At 43.3% G+C, this 24,378-nt stretch overlaps 1 protein-coding gene and 1 long non-coding RNA gene across 2 annotated transcripts in view; one reads left to right on the top strand and one right to left on the bottom strand.

The window, feature by feature from the left end:
- LOC137438619 (troponin I, fast skeletal muscle) overlaps positions 1–20,632 on the bottom strand; it is a 33,337-nt gene extending 12,705 nt beyond the window's left edge. The window contains exons 1-5 of the mRNA XM_078767115.1: positions 20,398–20,632; positions 15,948–15,976; positions 14,045–14,253; positions 13,716–13,847; positions 13,395–13,484 (exon numbers count right to left, since the gene is read on the bottom strand). Coding sequence (XP_078623241.1) covers positions 13,395–13,484; positions 13,716–13,847; positions 14,045–14,056 — 234 coding nt within the window. The 5' untranslated portion in view covers positions 14,057–14,253; positions 15,948–15,976; positions 20,398–20,632. The remainder of the gene's footprint in view (positions 1–13,394; positions 13,485–13,715; positions 13,848–14,044; positions 14,254–15,947; positions 15,977–20,397) is intronic.
- Positions 20,553–24,378, top strand: LOC137438618 (uncharacterized). The gene is made up of 3 exons (XR_013621157.1): positions 20,553–20,714; positions 20,817–21,564; positions 23,737–24,378. It is a non-coding gene; the product is annotated as an uncharacterized LOC137438618 (long non-coding RNA).

The following is a 24,378-nucleotide window of genomic DNA, read 5'->3' as shown; positions in this document are numbered from 1 at the left end:
CCAAGATACTTTAACATCAATTGATGGTAATTTAAATTAGGGCCGGTACGTCTGACACGAATTTTTTGTGTTTGTCACAATTTTATACCCCATAATATCATCAAGTTATCGATTTAACCAATCACCCTATAAAATCGTTTAACTCGTACCCCCTCACTGTGGCCTTCCAGATGAAAACGAGCTAAAATGTAAACAAATTAAAACATGACGATATGGATTTATGGATTTATGGACTTCGAACTATTCCTTGTATAAACGAACAAAGATGCAATTCCAAGTATGATATGAAATTGTTTGAGGACACTCAAATAATTATTTATATGGAAGTGACTGCAGTTATTCGATACTTCGTGTCTGGTTGGTGTTCCCATCTGAGCACTTGGCTCATGCTGTGATCACGGTTTCAAATCCCATATGCTGTGTTGCTTTGTCCATCGTCTCCTTATGTCTTATATTGGTGGTGGTTCGTGTGCAGCCTGTGGCTGATTGGCTGCATCATTTTCTGGGTGCGGCTGTACCGCTGATGCAGTGCCCCCTATCACCAGTAAGCTGGTGCTCAATTTGCTGACCACGGAAGGATGACAGGCTGAGTCAACCCACCTGGTGTTAATTCAACGGATTTGACGGGGACTCGAACTCAGGGCCTTAAGATGTCAAATCTTGGCTTGTCCTATGTTGATTCGTACAATACAAGGCACTCGTATATGATTACATGAATGACCAGGTGAATACCAATATATAAGAGAACGAACGAAGAGACGATTAACAAATGAATAGAATACTGTATATAAAATATTTTTTGAACATGTTTGGATATTTTTGATTTAAAAAAAAAAAGTTTTATGGTTTTGTCTGAAGACTTGGACATGAGAACGCTCCCAAATGAGAGTTTTGAAAGTGTTAAATTCTCCGATTCTTTGTCCCTATTATCAGGATTTTAATGCTCGGGTGCAGGTGATTATGAGGAATTTCTAACTTTTATTATAACAAGAGATGTGATATGGAAGGAAAACCATTAGGGATAAAACCTCTTCCCTTTGCAATCTTCGTATTATGGATCTGACCTCTCATTTCATGACACCGATTCCCATTCCAATTCCTTATTACCTTGTTCATTGTGTTTCACAGACTGTTTGCCCTTTCTCCTTCATCTTACATATCCGCTCTGGTGTTGTCCATTTAAATCCTGAAACGTAACTGCTCGATTATAGAAGGTCCTTTAAAGAATTGAAGGAGGCAGTCTTCTTTAAGTAACATGTTTGATGAAAAATGTTCGTAACACTAATTTAGTCCCCCCCCCCCCCCCCCCGCTATCTCTTATTTACATTATTTTTATTTTTGTAACATGTTTACCAGATTTGGTGGAGTAATCGTTAGAGCATTAGCTCTGAGTCTAGAGGGTCAGTGGTTCGAACCTCACCCTGGCGTAGTCGTAGCAAAGACTTTTAAAATGGTATGTGCTGCTTGTCAAGTAGTAGATTTGTTATTGCCTAAAGTTCAGTTATAGACGTTGGGTGCTAATGTGTTGTGATTTGTATGATGTCTAAAAGTGCTGTTTCATAAAGTGGATAAAGGGTTTTTGCTTCGTTTTGGTTTTGGATGAGGAGGGGCTTGGAGTGAGGTCATGCTGAACGGGTTGTATACGTGTGCTTTTTTCGAGGCTGGTCGTAAAACCACGCCCACATGCGCTTGTTTTAGCGTAATGCAAGTAGAATGACATGAACCTATCGTTAACTATATATATTTTGTTTTAATCTCAGCAAACGCATGACTCTGTATAAACATGCTTTGGATTACTCATGTACACAAACCCATAAAATATATGGGTTTGTTTGGCTAAGCATACACTCTTCTCTTTGTGAGTTACAGTTCTGTTTTCTCGGAGCCCAGAAAAACAATTGATAAGGACGGGCTGACTCCCCCGAATGATAACGGTGGGAGGAACCTCCCCCAGTGTTGTTTGTTCCCTCGGAGATTTCCTGATAAAACGTGTCCCTATATAAATGGACTGGGAATCAATGTGTTTTCAGGAAGGCTTGACGTGGCATGTTCTTGCTGTAGATTGCTGTAGACGTCGGTCTCCTCCGGATCCGTATAAGTTGGTTATTAATAAAGCTGCGCCATTTTTCAGGCTATTTGTGGACTTCTTTTGCAAACGAAGAGCTGATTCTTCACAGATGGTACCAGGAGTGGGGTGTCAACAGACGCGGAGGACGGGAAACGGAGCCCGAGGGACAGGAGGAAGGCTGACCTGAGGCCGGCGCCGGCACGTTGATTTGAGTAAAGGTGGGAGTTGTTTTATATCAGAGGGCTATTATTCCAAATTCGTACCTTCCTCCCTCGCGCGGGTTCAGTCTCCTTGTCTTCCCCGCTGTCTGCACTCGAACAGAAATTGTAAGTAGAGGCTCATTTAGGCCTCAGAATGGCGTAGCTTTGTTAAAGCCAGGATAAACAAGTAAGGATAGTAAGAGTAACGTTACAATATTTGCGCTGGATAAACATTAAGGGTAAAAAGCTAAGGATAGATTTTGCGCAGGATATCAGTAAGGATTTAACAGGAAGCTTAAAGTTACAGTTAGCACCAGGAGGGGAAAATGAGGTCGGACAGCCATATAGGCTGAAACCAGGTGGCCAAGATTTTTCCAGGAAGGAACAGCCCAGAGACAAGATGGGGTATGCCATTGCATGCCAGGGAACGAAGGGCTGTGGCTAAACTTAGATAAAAGGCCATAGGTTAACTTAGAAGGCCAAAGGGACATGGCCAGGAAAAGGGAAATGCGCAGGTACCATAGGTTTGACAAGAAGGTAGTGACAACTACGAGGTCAAGCCAGGAAGTTCTAGACAAGAGGTCCAGATAAAGCAGGCCAGGACCTGGTGGACAAGAGAAAATAAATAAGCTCACAGGAAATGGGCCAGGTGAAACAATTAAGGAGGTAGTTAAGCAAGCAAATCAGCGGCTAATGCCGCTCGTCCATAATCCGGACCAAGACCCCGCGAAAGGGGAGGTAGCCACCATGCCCCCAACCCCCCCCCAAGACCTGAGCTCAGCCCCGGGGCTCTAGGCAACACCCCAACACCCCCCGCCCTGCCTCCCCTTTCCACCTCAACCCACCCCCCGTCCAAACCCGTCCCAAAAAATCCTTTTCCTTGAATGAGAGATGTAACATGAATGAGGAATGAATGTATATTGGGATGTTAATTGACGCGTGTGTCTGGCCAATGTGTTTGTCTGTGTGTCATGTGCAAAGCAGAGGGTTTCGGTGTGAAACTTTGTAAGCGATCTGCTCGACTTGGGGGAAATTCAGGCCGGGAATGTCCATTTTAACGTCTATCCGAGAGAACAGGCGAGGTCCTGAACTGAGTCCGGATTTTCATCTGTTTGGGAGTTGTTTGGGAAGCGAATTGATATAAATCGGGTCAGGAAAGCACCCGGAGTGCCCTTGTCGATCTACTGTTGATATGAAGCGGTTTATTGGAGATGGTTGCAGGATGGGCTGTTTTTTTTCGCTAAATGCAGAATTCGAATCAATATGTGTTCCGGACTCATTATGTGTTCCGGACTTCCGCACTCAATATGTGTCCTTCATCCTTCATCTTCTTGTCAGAATTAGACATGAGTCATGAGCCATGTCGGAATAGTGGCCGGCTGCGACATATATGCCAGGCAATGTCACAGGACGAATACGTTATTTAAGATGGATTTATAAGATGGATAGATGGATGGATTTATTTAGGATGGTTAAATTAAACGATTTCAAGACAGAGTAATTAATTTCCGGAGCCAAATTCCAACAGGAAGTCTTGTTCATACAGTAAGGTACAGTGCGGAGTGGCGGCTGGAAGATGCATCGAAGCATTTGGGATGATCGATGCGCCGGACAAAGGGTATGCTGGCGAACGATGCTGATAAGGTTAAGTTATTAAAACGCATATGGGTCTGGAGGCAGATAATGTGGGACAAGCTGCCTCACGGGCGCTGCAGGGAGAGTATTTGGAAATTCAATAATTTGAGCAGAAATGTCACGTTTTCAACAGAACGCTGATCCGAGGAAAGAGGAATATCGAGGTTTCAACTGTCGGTATGTGGTGTGGCTTGTGCCAAGGTGTGGGCGCGAGGAGGTGTGTTGATGAAGCGTTGTGCGAACGAGGAAGGATGTGCGAAAGGTGTGCACCAGGTAGAGAGGTGCTGCATTGTAGAGCACGTACGGAAGTCCCTGGACGGATTGTGACGGTTGTTGGATTCGTAGGAGCTAGCATTTTGCGATGTAGAGCCTCAATAAGGGTCATTTGTCTGTCTGGATGTGGTTCCTGCAGGGAATGACGCCGGACTTGTATTATTTGCGGAAAAATAAAGCGCTGGTTACCCCAATTCGAAGTTTGACCTTTTAAAGTTTAGTTGACCTTTGTTCGAGATATGCAAGGGAAAGGTCAGAGGTAATTCACTAACCTTGGAAGAACGACAGGCGGAGTCAGTCTACAGGGTGTTGCTTTAACGACAGGATATAGAACCTAAATCTGGGGAGAATATCGGGACATTATATTGTGGGTAAAACCAAAATCATGTACATAATTAGTGGACAGAGAATACAGTACGCTTGGAATTTAATTTAACCGGGCCGAGCGGTGAGGATGAAGAGATGCAAGTAACGTGGATTAAATTGTGGTATCACGAGTTGGGTGCCAGAGATATTGTGGTTATTATAACTCACTGATTATAGGGGGCGCCGGGCGCACCGAGTACAGATCGGGTTGCATGATGGAGCACGCAGGCATGGATTTTGGCTTTGCGAGGCCCCGGATAGAAATTGGCATTTCGATGCTGTGGATTATATTGTACCTGCCCGGAAAGGGGATGTCCTGTGCTGGGGCTGGCGACATGCCTCTGTTATTTGTCTGTCTGTCGGTCTGATTGTAAGTCTTTGGTACTGGGAGGGCTAATTGAGTGCTCAGGCGTCATTGTTCCATGGAGGCAGGTCCGGGGGTTTTGGTCCAGCCTGCAAGGAGTCCAGGGGCTTGTTTTAGGGCTGGGTCGCCAAAAATGGGATGCTGTGCCCATCTGGATGTAAAATTATCCATCAAGGACGGGGAATAATGTGCAGTGTGATTGGGTAAGAGGTAAAGGCCATAAAACACCAACCCCATGAGGAACGAAATAAATGGAGAGATGTTGGGATCACATGATGGTTGGGATTGAAGAACAACCTACTGGGATTTCAAACCTGTGTTTGGGTCTGGGGCAACTGGGTGATGGGCAATAGTGTATGAGTGAGTAATTATGATCTGTTTAAGTGTAAGAGGCGGTGGAGAAGAAAGGGGTGATGAAAAGTTATTTGTTTTAGATAAGTTATTTTATTATTTATTTGGTTTCTGTTTTATTTTATTTGGTTTGGTATTTATTTATTTGGTTTGGTTTTATTATTAATTTATTTATTATTATTTATTAAAAGTTATTTTATTTGTGAAGTAGGTTGGTTGCTTATTTGTCACAGTAAGATGAGAGTTGTGTTTTTAAGCTTGGTCTTTGAATGAATTGTTGCTTGGAATGTGTTGATTGGAAAAGTGATTTCTGATCGCTGATCCGATCTGGTTTTGAATTGGTTTGATTTAATTTTGAATTGATTGGAGGTAATAAGGATTTGTGTTGATTTCCTGATTTGAGTTCATCTGGAAACGAAGACAGATGGGATTAATGTGTATATCAGGAACAATTTGGAAAAGAAATATGGATATATGACATTACTAAAATATAACCAAGCAATTGAGAGTTCTTGGGTTAATGGGATATAAATAAATGCATCTACAAGTTGATGGTTTATAAAAATTTAGGTCTGGATGATACTTAAACGATGAACAATGTTGGCAATATACAAAGAATGTGACTTGTTTTTTGGGGGGAAAACATGTGGTTTAAATTTGGTTGGCTAAGTTTTAAAGATGGAGATGTTTCGCAGAACTCTTATGATTATTTACATGAGTGGTGGACTATTCCATGGCGAAGCATTTTTCAGTTTTTATGATTAAGGTTTAAGGTCTTTATGATCTGTTTAGTGTATTTTTCAAAGGAGAGGGTTTTGGTCAATGATGATGCCAAGATTCCGGATGTGGATACTGGGAAACCATCGATGTTGGGGGGAATGAAGATTAATTCAGATTTAGCGTAGTTAAGTTCGAGGAAGCTGATCTGAAGCTAGAATTTTATTTCAGTTAGGCAGTTTGTCAGGATAGAGTGGGTGGTGGTGGAGCACGATTTGGTGGAGATGAAAAAGCTGGATGTCATCGGTGAAGCAGTGGAATTGGAGACCATGGTGCATTGGCTATGGTGCATGACGGATTAAGTGACCAAGGGGGGATAGGTACAGGACGAAGAGGAGGGGGCCAAGAACTGAACCTTGGGGGACACCTTAAGGGGGAGTGAATTGTGGTGATTAAGCTGTTGTAGATGCTGTCAATTTTGCTTTGGATGAATGGTCCAGGAAGGAAGGAGGGTGCAGGTGGCACCAGGTGTGAGTGCACAGGTGTGCACCAACAGGTGTGTGGAGCAAGGTGGTGGTATCCAGGGAGCTGAGGAGTTTGTTCACGTTGTAAAGGTTGTTTATTTAGTTTGTTTATTGTAGAGAAGAGTGCTTTTGGGATTCCGGAGCCAGAGTGGATAATTTGAGGGTAGTAGGTGGAGTAGAGGACATCTTTGCAGTGCTGTAGGTGGTCCATGTGAAGCTTGGGAGTGAACTGATTTGGGTTTAATAGGCACAAGCTGGTCTAAACAGGGTGAGGAGGATGGTGTGATTGATGATGTCAAAGGAGGCGTTGAGGTGAGGAGGATGAAAATGTTGAGGTTGCCGGCGTCAGAGGAGAGAGAAGGTCGCTGGTGATTTTGAGGAGAGCAGTTTCAGTACTGTGGCTGGAGCAGAATCCGGATTGGGATGTTTCATACAGGTTATTGGCAGAGTGGTGATGTTTGAGTTGAGTGGCCACAGCACGTTCCAAAACTTTTGACAGAAAGGGTAGATTGGAGATGGGTCTGAAGTTATTTAGGGTGTCAGGGTTTAGTCTAGGGTTTTTCCAGAATGGGGGTGAAGTTTCACGAGTTTTTGGGGAAATCGGTATGTGAAGCTGGATTAAGTTGGAACTGCTTGATGAGCCATGGAGATGGATTGGGTTTTGTTGTTGGTTGTCTGGGAGTTCGGTTGTTGCATTGCCAAAGGTTTCTGTGTGGTGGACACACTCGTTGGCTGTTGTCTTGTGTGACGTGGATGGAGATGTATGTGGCTGTGTGTGGCTGCCTGGAGGGGAAGGCGGCTACAGTGGTTGATATTGGTTGTGGTTGTCCGGGGTGCTTCGATTTGCATAAAGGGTGAAGATTGGGATATTACATTATTTTAAGTAAGTATTAGTTATGAGTTCCAGGTGTTGAGCTAGTTATGCTAGTTATCCAGCTAGTTATGAGTAAGTGATTATTTTAGTAAATTTACATGTTTCGCTGTGTTGTGGATCTGGGGACAAGCTAGTTTGATGGGTACCCTGGGGTCTTCGGCGTGTCTATGTGTTTGGCTGTCTGTCACACCGGACTCTTGAATGGGTTTTCATGAGACGAATTTCAGACATAACAGTGAGAATCTATTTTGAGCGAATCACAGTGGGTGAGGAAAACATTGTGTGTGACCAGACACCAGAACTGACCAGAATTGAAATTGGAAGTAGACCAGGTTATTTCTATTATTTGTTTATTCGTGAAAATAAATAAATAATAGGGGGAGGTTCACGGAGGTTAATGGTGGTTTGTTTGTATTAATCGAGGTTAATGGTGGTTTGTGTTTGTGTTAATGGAGGTTAAAGGTGGTTTGTTTGTGTTAATTCTAGTGGAAACTCTCGCTGAAGTAATTTTCGTTTATTTTTATTTTTTGATTCGATTTGAGAGTTGAGATGATTGATTTTTTATTAATTTTATAATTTTATTTTTATTGATGTTGGAAACAGGTAATGGGATGCTGAGAGAAGGATGGAATTTAATTTGAATTGGACTGGATTAAATGGGATTGAATTTAAAAATTGAATATTGAATAAAATTGGATCCACTGGGAAAAAAAAGTGGATTAGGAAATTGGAGACCTGTAGACCAGGCGCTCCCAGGAGACTTGTGGATCAGGTGTTCCACCAGAGGAAAAAGACCAGGTGTTCGTGGAGCACTTCACCTGCAAGAACGCCTTGGAACCAAGGTGGAAGGGACCAGTCCAGGTGTTGCTGACTACACCAACGGCAGTCTTTTGCAAGGGCAAGACTTCGTGGATCCACGCCACGCACTGTAAGTTGGCCATACAAGCACCAGACACCACACCCCCAGAACACAGTAAGGATGGGCCTAATCATAGGTACAATACTATTGATAGCGACAGCAGCTAGGGGAAACTCCGATTCCAATAGATGCGAAAACGAAACCCGACACCTCACCGTAACATGGGGACAAAGAGTATCACTACCATGTTTCGAACAGAAAGCCCTGCACACAAATTGGGTGAACATAAATTGGCTAGCACTGTCGGCAGGGCCTGGACGCGTTGGCATGGTACTACAAAAGCAACGAGAGTTCCGGGAAGACGGGCAAGCTAGCATTAAGACCTTGGCCCAACCAGGATACAAATGGGGAACCCCTGATTTTAAGCTACAAACACGCACGCGCCTAGAGAAAGGCATGACTATGCAGGTCCGGTGCAGCGTCTGGACCCCTGGCGCGGCCGGTGGCGAAAGGAACTACATACCATGCATCGAATACATACTCACGCCACAACCCCAGGATAAGGCCCCAAAGAGGGGGGAAAACACATATTGGAAAGTGGCCAGGGAGGTGGCAACAATTCAAAATAGGACACACTGCTGGTCGTGCATGCGCTTTCCCCAAGCAGGCACCACAGGAATACACATGATAGTGCTACCTCTGTCCCTCAATGACCTCTGCTCACAACCTATCGATTCCCCATGTTTAGTCACCACGCTGGAAAGAGAAGGGGTTGACAACGGCAAGAGTTGCAATCGACAATTTAATTATCGCCCGTCAATGATTGCCCATGTGGCCGAGAGGCCTGCCCCCGTCTGGGTCAAACCACAGAAAGGGAGGGTCTGCCTCCAGGGTTCCGGCCACTTGCGTATGGGAGAATCAGAATGCGCCTACACTCTCCCCGGGAAGCTGGGACAAGGGAGCTCGGGGATTACATTACGAATAGTACTGCAAGATAAACACAACCACAACATAACGGCTATAACATTCTCTAGGGGGGTTAGTAGGATTAATGGGGTGGTAAAGGGACTCCAGTGCTTATCCACCCACCTGGTCCCACCCCATGGGACAATGTTTATATGCGGCGACAAGGCTTACCCCTATTTACCAAATAATTGGGGGGGCACATGTTATCTGGGTTCAGTCCTTCCTGACGTTGAGATACTGGATGAGCTAGACCCAAAGTCCTTGGACAGGCGTTATAAGAGGTCAGTCATGAACGAAGATGGAACCACTAAACTACACGGGAGCCTAGGGGAAAAGGTGTTTGGTTTCTTCTTCCCAGGAGCGGGCACAGTCATGGATAGTTTCCGGATAGACAAATTGGCTTTGGCCCTAGAAAAGGTGGCAAACGACACCGCTACGGCTCATGACATACTATTGGACACGGTAATTCACATGCGTACAATGGTGATGCAGAATCGGGTGGCTTTGGACATGCTCCTGGCAGAGAAAGGAGGGGTATGCGGAATTATAGAGGGAAAATGTTGCACTTACATACCCGATCCATCTGAAGGAGTGTCAGCCGCAATAGTGAGACTAAGGGAAACTAGCCACGCCCTGACGATCGATCGGATCGCGCGCGAAAATTCTTATACATTTAGCTGGCTCACTGACTGGTTCCAGGGATGGACGGGCACCATAGTGAAGTGGTTATTGACCGCACTGGCTGTGATAATCGGGGTAGTAATTTGGGGGGCACTAATGAAATCTCTAGTCCTCCTCTGTATGAGAAAGTATTTTACAGGATGGAAAGTGAAGAAGCCGCCGACAACAACTATGGCTCTGACCACAGAGGCCGTCGACCTGAACGGGTCCTTCAACAAGGCAGTTGCGACCGGCGCTCCAGAAAATTGCATTGAATTTTGTGGCAACTGTGATACTTGTGTGGATCCCATGTGGGAACTGGCTGCTGCCTGTAACGGTGTATGTGATGACTGTGATACTTGTGCTATAAACCCCTTGCGTGTACTGGCTAACGCTGCTTATGTATTACAAGCTGACAGCTGCACGCCCCCTTCTGACCCAACTATGGATCTGATTGCGACACTGGGTCTGGCGGTTGAGGGACCCGACGCGGATGTCCTAGACCCGCAAGCCGACCAGGCGCCCATGGGAGACTTTGACATAAAGGAAGTCCCTCTCTTTTCTTCAAATGTTTCGGATCTCTTTGATCCAAATGTTTCGGATCTCTTTGATCCACATGTTGCGGATCTCTTTGCTTCAAGTGATTCGGATTCGGATTTTTACGCTCTGTACCCTGACCAGGAAATTGAGACACAAGATACTGACGACATTTTGTATTCCCCAGAACAGCAACACGTGAGGGACCTCATGGGCATGACCGTTGATTAACTTCGAAGATCTGCAAGGACTGCGTCTGCAAAGGGTGGGGGGAGCCAGTTCCGCAGGGGAAGTGATGCACCCTCTGGCGGAGCAGAACCTCATCTGGACCAGACGTCTTCGTTGTGGATCCGAAACGTTAATGAACTTTCATGTTTTGAGCCCTCAGGCTCCAAGCACGCACCACACGACACGTTCGCCAAATGCACGGGCGAGGCGCTTTGGGCGCACGATATGCCCTTGGGAGATACCCGCATTACACAATTATTTTTTCAATACCCGCATTACACAATTATTTTTCAATAAAGCCCGATGTGGCACGTTGTCTCTTAAGATACTTTGTCTCGACGAGACAAGAGGAAGGAATGTCAAGTAGTAGATTTGTTATTGCCTAAAGTTCAGTTATAGACGTTGGGTGCTAATGTGTTGTGATTTGTATGATGTCTAAAAGTGCTGTTTCATAAAGTGGATAAAGGGTTTTTGCTTCGTTTTGGTTTTGGATGAGGAGGGGCTTGGAGTGAGGTCATGCTGAACGGGTTGTATACGTGTGCTTTTTTCGAGGCTGGTCGTAAAACCACGCCCACATGCGCTTGTTTTAGCGTAATGCAAGTAGAATGACATGAACCTATCGTTAACTATATATATTTTGTTTTAATCTCAGCAAACGCATGACTCTGTATAAACATGCTTTGGATTACTCATGTACACAAACCCATAAAATATATGGGTTTGTTTGGCTAAGCATACACTCTTCTCTTTGTGAGTTACAGTTCTGTTTTCTCGGAGCCCAGAAAAACAATTGATAAGGACGGGCTGACTCCCCCGAATGATAACGGTGGGAGGAACCTCCCCCAGTGTTGTTTGTTCCCTCGGAGATTTCCTGATAAAACGTGTCCCTATATAAATGGACTGGGAATCAATGTGTTTTCAGGAAGGCTTGACGTGGCATGTTCTTGCTGTAGATTGCTGTAGACGTCGGTCTCCTCCGGATCCGTATAAGTTGGTTATTAATAAAGCTGCGCCATTTTTCAGGCTATTTGTGGACTTCTTTTGCAAACGAAGAGCTGATTCTTCACACTGCTTACTTGCTTGAGGCTGAGTATTTAAAATGGATACAGCACGGAAAAACAACCATAGGTTGGCAATACTAGCGCATGCTTCAACGGACCCAATGGCCTTCTCCTGCATCGAAATTCCTTTTTAGGGAACTCGTATTATTGTAACAGGGAAGGGAGGTTTAGTATGTGCTAAGAATAGCTTCGTCCGTGTGTTCGAGTAGGGTAGAATTACGCCTGTATTAGGGATCTGTCAGAGGTAAGCCATATGTAATATGTGCACTGATGGACCAGTGACTGGAACCTTAGAAAAGAATAGGGTGAGGTTGAATTGTATAAAACCACCTGTACAGGTGAGGTTGTTCGGTGGAGGACCTGAGCGCAAAAGGACATGACAAGTGCTTCACCTGATAAATGGACATAATCATGAGCTGTTTGGCCAAATACAGCAGGCCATGGCAGTGCAGTGAGCTGCAGAGGGCCCTAGTTGAGGGCAGAACACTTTGACGAGGGGCTGCCCCGCATTGCGGGGCGGCCCAAAAGATTGCGCCCCTTACAGGCAATGGGCGGCCAATTGCGGGATGAGCCGCCTGCATGAAGGCGATCCCAGAGGAGGTGAAAGCCATGTCCGCACATGCGGCTGAAGATATCTGAGCTCTCTCCTTCTCTCTGCTCCCTTGCTCCCCAAGAGAAGGACCGCTTCAATTACAAATGCATTACCCCTCATTACTCCCAGCCAGAGCCACACTTCACCCTGTGCCTCACAAACCTGCATGTCATCGTTGTCCTGCAACCACGACCAACTCCGGCCCACTCTAGTCGTCACCTGTGATCCCCGTTGTTTGGTTTGAATCTGGTATTGTTGGCGCCCTAGTAAGGTATAGTTTTCTTATACTTAAGTGTGTGCGCTTCCCTTTTTCTTCCCTATCTGTGTCTGTTGACCTCCAGATCTGTTCCGTTATCTATCGTCCTGTTCTTCGTTATTCCCAATGTGTATTTTAATAAACCATTTCAGTTATAAGAAACGTTTTCTCGCCTTCCCGCCTTCGCATGTGAACACTTGCCAAATTCGGGTTATTTATCGAACAATCCTTGGGGGCTCATAAGTTGTTAATTCTGAACACTGTATATTCAAACATCGTTTCGGTCATTCGCGGACGTCTTTAGACTTTTGACACAGAGCATCTGCGTTCGCCGGACCTCTGACGCAACATTATTATATTAAGGCAAAGAATGTGTGGTTTCTGAATTGATTCAACAGTGTCTGACGATTGGCACCTTCAATTCCCAACCTCATAGGGAATGCAATGGCAAACTACCCAGTGCATTTCATTGCCCAGGAAGCTCATTTGGCAATGCTACATTCCTAAATGGTAGCCATGGCCCAAACAACTGTTTGTGGAAAGAATGGGAAATTATTGTACATGCAGGATGTCCATGGAAGTCCATGTATACATTGTCCATGTATATATATATATATGTTTTTTTGTTTGTTTAAAAAAAAAGTAATTAAATGATTTACAAATTCACATCATCTTGACATTGTTAAAGCAACAGGTCCTTTTTCTTTGACCCATTAAGAACTATCTCATGCTGAATAATGATTTAAGAAGAAGGCAACAGTTGTGTGTCCATTTTGAGCAAAATGGTGATGCATGACCGACGGTAATAGTGGAAAGGTACTGACGAAGCACGAGGAGTCAGCAAGAGGCAGGTGGGTCGTTACCTCAAGGGTTTGCTTGTGGACCTTCATGTTAGTGTCGTAACGTTCCTCATCAGCCACGTCGATGTTGTGGTAGAGATGCTTGCACTTCTCCTGAAGGAAGAAACTCGTTTATTTTTCTTTTCCATTTCACACTCAATTAACCCCTCGTTTGCTAGAGGCACAGGATTGGGGGTAAATTCGGAAAAGAAAAGTGAGGGGAAGAATATTTGTGACATACCGGGGGACGGGGATTTTTTTGGTGGGGTGCGAGGTTATGGGGGGCTGGGGAGGGGGCTAACATTCTACAGTTTTGTCTCTGTGTGCAGAAGGAAAACAAAAGACCTGTAGGTCTTGCATAGACATTCCTGAAAGCTCCAATGGAGGAACTCTCTCGCTCAACGCGTTCTGCTTGTCTTCTTGTTTCTGCCTCGTTTCCTGGTCCAACTCCTCCTTAGCTTTCTGAAGAATCATGCTCTGTGGCGCGCAAGGATCGGGGTGGGAAGGAAAGTGAGAGATAACATTTTCCACAAGGTATCTTTTTGGTTTGGCACAGGAAATGGATGTTCATCCTGGAATACTGAACAATATTTGTAAAAAAAGCCAGCACAATGTGGCTCTAGAAATGGGAAAACGTAGCCGTTGCTGGTCAGTGATTGTCGTGCAGCGTTTACCTTGAGATGCATCCTCCGTGAGGCCGTCACTTTGGACTTTTTCTGCAAAGCAAAATGAAATCGGTATTAGTATGAGTGTATCGGATTTAGAGAGCTGACAAACAGTTTGAGAAGGTGGTGGTTTTGGGGGTGGGAAGGTGTGAAGGTGGGAAGGTCCACGTGAGGTAGCTCGAGCAGCCCAGCAGGCCCATGACAAACTCACTTCAACGCTGAAACAGAGATAGGCGGGGCAGGTGTTAGAGCTCATGTCGAGGGCCAAAAATATGGTTCATATCATTAAATCACTTGATTGTATAAAAGTTTTGATTTTTAAAACCATAACACCTCGGATGCACCTTTAGCTTTAAATCATCTCCGCACCCAACTTTGGGTCCATGATCATGACTTGTGGAGATCCCTTAACTGCCAAAAATAATTTTCTTAGGAAGAAATGTGTTTCGTAAAATAAGAAAAGTTTTCTTGAAAAAAGAAAATCATGAGATAATAACAACAAGAAACATTTTTTCATTGTTTTCTTTTTTCAAGAAAACTTTTCTTACCCTTGAGAAATACATTTCTTACTAAGAAAATCATTTTTGGCAGTGGGTGTGTGTCATGGTTATGTAATCTGTATTTTAAAGGTATAGTCAGAATTATATTTTCTTATTTCTTCGTTGGAACATTGGCTGTATATAAAAATAAATATATCATAGAAATATGGGAAGAGCTCAAGGAAGACATTTTGATATTGATATGATTGTTGATGCTTGACCGAACATGAGTTGTCATTTACTATTTAAACGAGAGAGATGTGATCGAAGATCGCTGATCGTTCCCGGTATAGCAAACTCATAATATTTGCCAAACTCATAATGAAAACAAACGGGTATTTTCTTCTTCCAAAAACCAGGACACCACCGACACCAAAACTAATTAAATATAAAATAATGGAAAAATTAAGTAATTTAAAATATTTAAATAATTGAAGAAAAGAAAAGAATTGAAAATTGGAAAAAATTAAATAACTGAATAATTAAAACTTAAATAATCCCATAAATAAAATAATTGCAAGTTTAACAATTAAACAATCGAAATAATTGAAAATTATGGGGAAATAAATAAGTTAATACTTACAAAATGAAAATTAAATCATTTTAAAATAACAAAATAATTGAAACAATAAATAAATGAAAAATTAAATAATTGAAAATCGGAAGAAAAAAATAATTGAAAATTGGGGGTGTAATATTTTGAAACCGTAATTGAATAATTAAATAATTAATAAAAATTAAATCATGAAAAATATCTCAAACGCAGGGACACCACGGAAACCAAGACTAATTAAAATAAAATAATGGAAAAATTAAGCAATTGAAAAGATTTAAATAATTGGAAATTGTTCAAAAATATAATTGAAATTTGGGAAAATTAAATAATTGCAAATTTAATAATTAAACAATCGAAATAATTGAAAATTGGGGGGAAATAAATAATTTAATAATTGAAAAGGAAAATTAAATAATTTAATAATAACGAAATAATTGAAAAAATAAATAAATGAAAAATTAAATAATTTAAAATAAGATAATTAAAAATTGGGGGGAAAATCAAATACCGTAATTGAATAATTAAATAATTAAGAAAATATTAGGTAATGAAAAAAATCTTCAAAACACGGGGTAGGGGGGGGGGCACACCACGGACACCAAGATTAAACATTTAATGCCTCACTCTGGGATCCATAACAACCCTAGAGTAACAATTTAGCTGTAACTGGTCATACTTAGGATAGAAAAGTATTTTTCCACCCTTTGAACAGAATATTCAAAACATTTCAATAATACGCTTCCTTATTTTTGAGTGTCCTCAGATTTGCAAAGTATAAGCGACAACATTGTAAAACATATTGCGATCAGAAACTCACTCCGCCATGGTGTCTTCTTGTCTTGGGCCCTACGACATCAAAAACGAAACAAACGTCAGCTGACGCTTAGATATTCATTAAAAATCACGAAAAGCAATCTCTCAGAAACCTGGGCCTTCTGCGGTGAGCTCACGAACAACCCACAACTAACATCTCCAAACAGGCTTCAAGAACAGAAATATATGAGGAATACTGCTGGTGTTCTGTTGTTGTACCAGCATCGTTATAAAAGGTAATATTCTATCGAGTTTGATTACCTTACGATGATGTGGTTATCATCTTGTTAAATGAAGTCAGACCGATGGAGAAAAGGCTGATGTGGCTATCATATTAAAAGTCTGGATCTGGAAGTTCACCTAACTACGAAGCGACAGTAGGTCAAGAATAACATTTCTTGGACACAATAAGCAAGGCACTGAAAGAACAGGAAAAGAGAGAGGAGGAAAGTTAAAGTGTTGGTTAAGGAAGGGTTAATGGGGTAATAAAGGTTGTGGGTAATGATGGAGATTGACATGAGATTGCAATGCACAACCTGCTTTTGAAGCCCTGGAGGGAAGAGTGGGATATAGAGCAGTGTTTGGAAGGTGGTTCCATAGATGGGAGAAGCGAGGAATCAAGGAGTCGAGTTGTACCGTCAGCCGGGATTTTGAGAGTTTAACAAAGAGAGGTTTACTGTAAGAACAAGTACCGTACATACATCCTGGAATTGATGGGTAGGGTCCGAGAGCCGAGAGAGCAAGGGGACAGAAACCGGAGGTGGTTTCAAGAAAGAAAGAAAAAAAAGAGGCCACCAAATGCCTGCAACATGGGAGCAGCAAACCATGTGCTTCGGAGTCATTGCGAAATATTCCAATAAGTGTCCTACATTCCAGAGAAAACTGGTTTGATACTGGGGTGCCAGCCCACAATGGAAAGCAATACTCCATTGAGCTTCAATCAAATGCCTTATTGACCGAGTTGTTCTGATTTTTTGGAATGTCGGACAACGTCCAATCTGCAACTGGCTTTGGAAGCCATCTTTGCTAAATGGTCGGCCAAGTGGAGTCTTCCAGCGGCTGACCATGAAAATGTATAGTTGGGTTTGTTTGGCGATTCTTCCAGAGTGACGGGAGAATGGTCGGGACGGGTGCCTTAAGTGAGAGATTTGGGTGCTTGGGCCCTTAAGCACCTCCTATTAGTGAGAACCTTCGCTGCAAATGCCGCTGTGAGACGAGGGTTCATGGTCACCATTCCGGTGAAGAGGTACTGTTTGATAGTTATGTCATATGGTACAGCTTGCCAGTTCAATCTTGATCCATGCTGATGAAGGCCAGGGGTTCTCAAAGTTAAAGGATCCTTTGAAAGTTCCCACAAACGTAAGTGACAAAGTGGAAATCCAAAATTGTATAATGAATGGGTTTCCACTTGGGTGAACCTCTACACGCTCAGATGGACCCTTCCTGGTCTATAATTTCCACTTCTGCCCTCTGAGGTTCCATGAATTTGATGAGTCCAAAATGGGGTAGAAGAGAAAGTCACACGCTTGTTGTGTCGACATATTAGGATGATAATGTTGTGTAACAGGAACATGATGTGAACTCTTCAAAGTGCATATCCTACTGATTTATGTATTCACCAGCAGAAATACCTGGCATTGCCGGGCGGGGAGAGGAGGAGAGGGGGGTTGGAGGGGGTGAGGGGAGGAGGGGAGGGGGGAAGGGATGCAGGAGAGGAAGGGGGTTTATATATATGCTGGTGGGTGAATGTGGCGTTCATCACGTTTCTGGGTTAAGTTGTTGCCAATCAGGAAGAAGAAGAAGCCATACTACCAACTTTGTACACTTCCGGAATTGTTTGATTTATTTGTATTCAAATGTCTGGTGATTATTTTGTATTTATTTATGCGAATGTGTACTTGTATATAACTGTCATTAATTTTTAAAAGGTTTCGGCACTATCGAGCGATTAATTTTTTTTTTTAACTCCAAAAAAATGAACTTTTTTTTTCTTCAAATATATATATATATATATTGCCTAAAACACTCCCAGGCACTCACTGATGAACCTCTGAAAGTTTGATGAATATCCGTTCAGCCATCCCTGAATAAAACGCGGACACAAAAACTGGACACACACACAGACAACTCGGTTTATATATAAAGATTCAAAAATTGATCCAGACGTCTATTCTCTTTCAAACATTCAAACCGACAGAGGTAGTTATTTATCACAGCATCTGTAGAATTTTCACCCTTTTACTCAACTCCGTTTCGCTGTTATTTGGTGGAACAAAAAGTCAACTGAGCTTTATAGATATTTAGATTAAGCTGAACTTTTCTGCCAGCTTTTTGTCCAGTGCCTTGAATTCCTGTTCTCAAACTTCTTGCGCATCAGAAGAGTTAACGAGACTGCCCATAGCTCTTGATTAGGAATTTTATAAATGAGAAAGAACATAGAAGCGCTGATTATGGACGCCAAAACCAATGAGACCGAACACCATCCGTGGCAGGAGGCCAGAGCCAAGAGCTCATCCGACACTGCAACACGCCGAGAAGAGATGCTCGTCACTTGAGACTTCTTAAAAATATTCCCTGGACATGTTCTAGCATTCCCGAGCCACACAAGGCCACGCGGGTTTTAGACACAGCTGTCGTTGCTCGTCAGTTGACGCACCAGAACAGAATCTTACAGGGCACACCACTTTTCTGGAACAACTGCAAAAGTGACTCTCCACTTTTCCCAAACTCCTTTGTGGATTTATTTATTTATTTATCCCAAGCTTACTTCATCAAAATAGGATACCTTGTGTATTGAAGTCTTGAAGAAATTCCAACTGTCCTGGGAAATACTGTGCTGTTGGCAATGTCCTTCGAGACTCCCTGTTGCTGGGTAGAAGAAACAACCTTCGATGAAACTGTTCTGTGGGAGTTTTTTTTTGAAGGTTGTCGGATTTATTTTTGTTTTTAAGACTCGCATGTCCGGCTATTGTAAGCGAGTCCTGGGATCTGGCTTAGTCGCTGGTCGTACCACAGTGGGACCAAGGCAGGATGTCCAATCAACGGATGTTGTAAACATTTGTGACTTTGAACAAATTCGCTAAATTAAAGGGAAATCCCTTTACAATGGAGGAATGCACATCCAGGAGGAAAGAGGTGTCGAGATGTGTTATTGAAGAGGTTTAGAAAAGAAGAGATGAAAAGCAAATGAGGATTCGTTTTGGAGATGGCAGAAGGAATCGTGACCAAATAAGTGCCACAAGAAAACATTTCAACTGTTTGGAAACCCCACCTGCATCAATTTCCCTGAAATGGGGGATTGATTGGGGGATTGATTGGGGGATTGATTGGGGGAATGGCGAAATCGAATTATACAGAATTTCAACAGAGTGGGAAGAATGTGGACGGAGCAGGACATCATGTTGAGACGATGTCTAATTTAGAACGCAGGGCTCAGTTTCACATTTTTCCTCGTCGAGAGAAGTCATTTTCTCAGCTGTTCTTCCCCCCGAGCCCCTTTCTCCTCCCCCCCTTTTTTTCCCACTTCCACTCCCTAATCGAAGCATTGTTCAAGAAAAAAAATTATTGTACGATCTCTGTTCTTTCCCCCTTCTCCCATCACCACACACACTCTCTGTTCTCACACTCTACTCATCATCATCAATGTCTACCATATTCTTTAAGGAGCGTCGGTGCTGCCCAACGGTCTCCTGGCAAGGATTATGCTTTGTTGGTTGCCATTTTCTTCCCAGCAGTCAATTGGGGCAGGAAGTTGTAATTTGTTCAGGCAGTCGGAGATAACTCGCCGACTCTTTGCGAAAGACGTGGGATCTTCAACGTTCAACAACGACCGGTGCTTGCAGACTGGTCCTCCATCTTAACGTCCATCCGAGGGACGGAGCGCACACTGATGCATCACACTGCAGGTGAAACACCAGGACGCTGGGTCGAGCTGGGTCGGGATTTCGAACCCAGGTCTTACATCCAACAGGTGGTTGCTCACACCTCTTAGTTACCCTGTCAACCCTCCTCTACTCTCCAAAGTAGAAATTAAAGCTTTTCTTCAATAAACATCCATTCCTGATGTATTTACTTTTCCAACACAGAGTCAGTTCTTATCTGTAAACAACATCAATATTTGTTGAGATTTCCATTTTGAGCTTTGCTCTTGTCTTCAAGATTCCTCTGTCATTGATCTTTTCAATTTCATTAAAGAAAATCAAATTTTTCCAGAACCTTTGGCTACACAACACACAAAGATATTTGTTGAGCAATCTTCTTTTCCATTGGTCCATCAGCACATACCCCCCCCCCCCCCCCCAAAAAGACCCGCAACATGATCCTTCCTTTCCGATTCTACAGTCACTGCCCAGTTCAAATCAGGAATTTCCTGTAAAGTTCCTTAAATCCCAACAACACGATTTCCCACACAATCAAGTACTCCAAGTGCTATTCCGTATGCGGTACAACCTTACCTGGGCAGGATCAGGGAACAGGGAGACGCAAGATGATGGCTCGGGAGGGATTTTGGGGCTTATTATACCCAGGGGGAAAGGAGGAGGAGATGGATTGTGGAGGGGCAGAGGATGGGTGAAACGAGCTGTATTTGCTCCATCGGCAGAAATTGATTCACACACACACACACACACACACACACACACACACACACACACACACACACACACACACACACACACACACTCTGTGACTGTCACACTTTGATTTCAGGTTGGAATTCCCTAGAAACCAGATGGAAAAGATGGCTTCCGATACCACGATGGCATCTCTGATGGTGAGATGAGTTCTGCTTCAAGTGTATCGGAATAAACTTTGTTGATATGACGACTTCGAGGTACGGTGTGTCTGAAGATTTTTCATGTTTCCCCAAATCTAGATGGACCGGTACCTTCTACAAAAGCAACCGATGCCACAACAGTTGCACAGCACTTCCCTAGTTTAGCCGTTTCTGGCATATCATGTTTTGCCAATGACAGTCCCAACTGCAAACCTTGCAAGTCCAGACAAGTAATATGTCCACCCTATAATGCAAGGCCAGTTTTGAACAGGGTTGGCTGGATGTACCCAAACTCACCTCTAAGCTGTCAATCCTGGATTTTCATCCCAAACCTGCTATAAACTGCCATCCTGGTGTTTCACATGCAGGGTGGATTCATCGATGGACAGAAAACTGGACGTACTGTCTGCTAGCATTAGTTGGTGGACGTTAAAGATCCCTAGAGTAGGTGAGCTATCTCCGGCACCATGGACAAATTCCAAATTCCTTTTCTAACTACTGCTGGGAAGGCAATGGCAAACCACCATGTATAACCCTGCTCAGGAAGCTGTATGGCACATCAGAATTAGAATCTTTGCCCACTTAGAAGCTTCTTCTTCGTTGGTTTCTGGTGTAATTGCATCATTGTGACGTCATGCTCGGGGAAGGGTAAACAGGTATTCTCTCGGAGGCTCGGTGCTCATCAGCACCTGGGCTTCAAGCGGGACCAACTCAATATAGTTGGTTCGGGCACGCTGTTTGTACAAGACTTGTGGCCTCCTTCCAGGATTTTCATTCCGTCAATGATTTCCAGCAGCAAGGTGCAAGGCAGTGCTCCCAATGGCGGGGCTGACTGAAATCCAAAAAGGTATGTTTTGTGCAGGTACGCTAAACAAAGCACGGTTTCTTGTTCTTGTCATCACTGCGCGACATGGAACTTACAACGTTTATTTTTACTACTGCTTCATTTTAACGTCGTTACAATTGCCTCTACTGCTCACTGTACCGTCAGGTTAACCAAACACTGCTTCATTTGAGATGCAAATGCCTCAAGTGCTCTGCTCCATCAAATCGATCATCACGTGCTTGATATGTCTAAACGTGTTCATATACTGTCATTGATACCCTTGTTTCAGAATTTAGAGATTTTGTGGAACTGTTGCTTTTGTGAATTTGCTTAGGTTTAAACTTCAAAAGTAATTTTGGTAAAGTACAAAAAAACCAACAGTTACATAGTGTGTGTGTGTGTGTGTGTGTGCGTGCATGTGTGTGCGTCCCCCCCATAACTCCAAAACCATGAAACCTAGTGGCCCCAAACTTTGCATGCATACTTATCGAACTCTTAAAGGAGTGCATGAATGAAAACTGGGTGTTTGGGTTTGTTAAAACACCCCTTTTGATAATCATTAAACAGCTTATTTAATTAAGATAAAAACAGGCTTCATCCTTGGCCAGCCCGCTGTCCCTCGCAGAGGTCTTCAGCCTGTTCGGCCTGCTCAAAATGGCTTGCCTTGAAACAGTCAGCAACGGTTTCTGCATGATTAAGTGCTCGGCGTTTTTTTTCCCCCTTTCCTCACTCATCATCGAATGTCTGATCTTCACATCTACGAATCGATGTATCCATCACTTTTGCAGAAATCACGTTAGATAACTTTGTGGAGCATTTCATTCAGTGAAAAATGTAGTTTTTCTTCCTGATGGCGTCACACCCTCATTTTAACTCCAATTCAATTTTTGTTTTCATTTATGGGAGTCGCCAAAGTAGCTTTTTGGGTAAAATGCCAGGGGCATAGAAAAGGCACCTTTATATGGAATGTGCCATGTGGGAAAGTATAGAAAAGAAGGGACATTCCATAACTTGTAGAAAATTCCGAACAATACAAAATAAGGGACATTTAAATAATCTCGTGTGCATGCTGGACTACCCTTGTGTTCTTAGGAGGAACCAAGTAATGCTCTAGAAAAGTTCATATAAAGAGGCGCCAATTTGATTCAGACAGCTGCATGAAGTAGTAAATGTATTTTATTTGCCAGATGTCGGGCGTCCCTTTATATGAACTTTTCTAGAGCATTACTTGGTTCCTCCTCAGAACACAAGGGTAGTCCAGCATGCACACGAGATTATTTAAATGTCCCTTATATCAATATAACTCAATAATGCATGAATGAACGTTGCTGAAATTTGGAACATATTAGCTCAACGTATAAAGCATTTACTTCTGAAATTTGCAGTCGATTTCATCCAGTAGAAGCCGAGACACATATTTTCAGTCCCCATGTTAAAGTTGCAAACAGGGAAATGATCCCTTATATACAGGAGGGGCGCTTTGCGCCTCCCTTTGATTAAGAGCCGGTGTAGAAAAACTAGTTCTGTGAAAGTCCGTTCAGTTTTGATTAATTTCTGTCATGGTGATATCTTACAAGGTGCATGTTGTAGGCCTTGGCCACTGCTAGGCCGTGCCGTTTTGTGCTCATGAAGGTATGAAAATGATTTTTGTTTAAAGTAGTGTGAATCATCACATGCTTGAAGTTATAAGCTGTTGGATTATTTAAAGATTGTACATGCGTGGCTAAGAAATCTCATTATATCACTTTGTCAAGGAAAGCATATTTTTTGCTTTGAACGGCATCACAACCTCATTTTAACTCTGATTTGATTTCTGTTTTCATTTCCAGTAGTCGCTATGACAGACAAACCCTCGGTGAAAACAAATTTCGTGAAAATCCATTCACTTTTGATTGATTTACCATGTCGAATGACTATACATGGTGCAATGTTTAAATGTTCCTCATGCTTTTTGTATAGGCCTTGCCTCTTACCCTTCCCCTCTTTTCCCTTCCTCCCCCCCCCTCTCTCCTACTCTTCCCCCTTCCCTTCCCTCCCTTCACTCCCCCTTCCCTCCCTTCTCTCCCCCTTCCCTCCCTTCTCTCCCCCTTCCCTCCCCCTCTCCCCTCCCCCTTCCCCCCCCTCTCCCCTCCCCCGTCCCCCCTTCTCCCCTCCCCCTTCCCTCCCTTCTCTCACCCTCACCTTCTGGGTCAGGTCAGTCTTTTGAGACTGCCACTGGTAACATGTACCTGCCGCATGGTCGGGTTGTCGGAGACTAAATCGACACACCTCACTGGCTTTGCTAGTTTGGAGTGTGACTGTGACACCTTGCCAGGACTAAAATCAACACCTGGCAAAGGTCAGTTGAGCTCCATTTACGAGCTCCATCCAGGACAGAAATGGTGTCCCATAAAAACACACCATTGGGGTAGGAGAATGTATTTTCCTGCCTGACCTAGTTACCCCCTCATGCACACTGGTCCTGGGGAGAGGTTTCCTTGTTTCAACAGTCGATGAAGGTTTCGCCAGTTTTTCCTTTTCTTCTTTTTCTTTGTAGCCCTTATAAAATCAGTGGTTTTCATCCTTGTTTTGGGTGAATTTCAATGAAATAATAATTAAATAACTACCACGTTTTTTGATGAAACCCGGAAGTAAGAAACCACCGTTGCGTTTATTCCATGTTCATTGCCATGACATACGACTCGTATTACGAAGTGCGGTTTCTAAGAATGGGAGGTTTCCATGTTCCAAACATGTATTGATTTCTTGTTTTGAGAAAAAGGAAGTAATGTCTGAGCGAAACAGCGTCAGACATTTCAGAACCCCAGGTGACAGTAAATTTCCCACCTGTGCTGA

Source organism: Myxine glutinosa, chromosome 13, assembly GCF_964187855.1.
Source record: "Myxine glutinosa chromosome 13, kmMyxGlut1.1, whole genome shotgun sequence".
Classification (NCBI taxonomy): domain Eukaryota; kingdom Metazoa; phylum Chordata; class Myxini; order Myxiniformes; family Myxinidae; genus Myxine; species Myxine glutinosa.
This window is presented reverse-complemented; position numbering and strand designations above follow the sequence as displayed.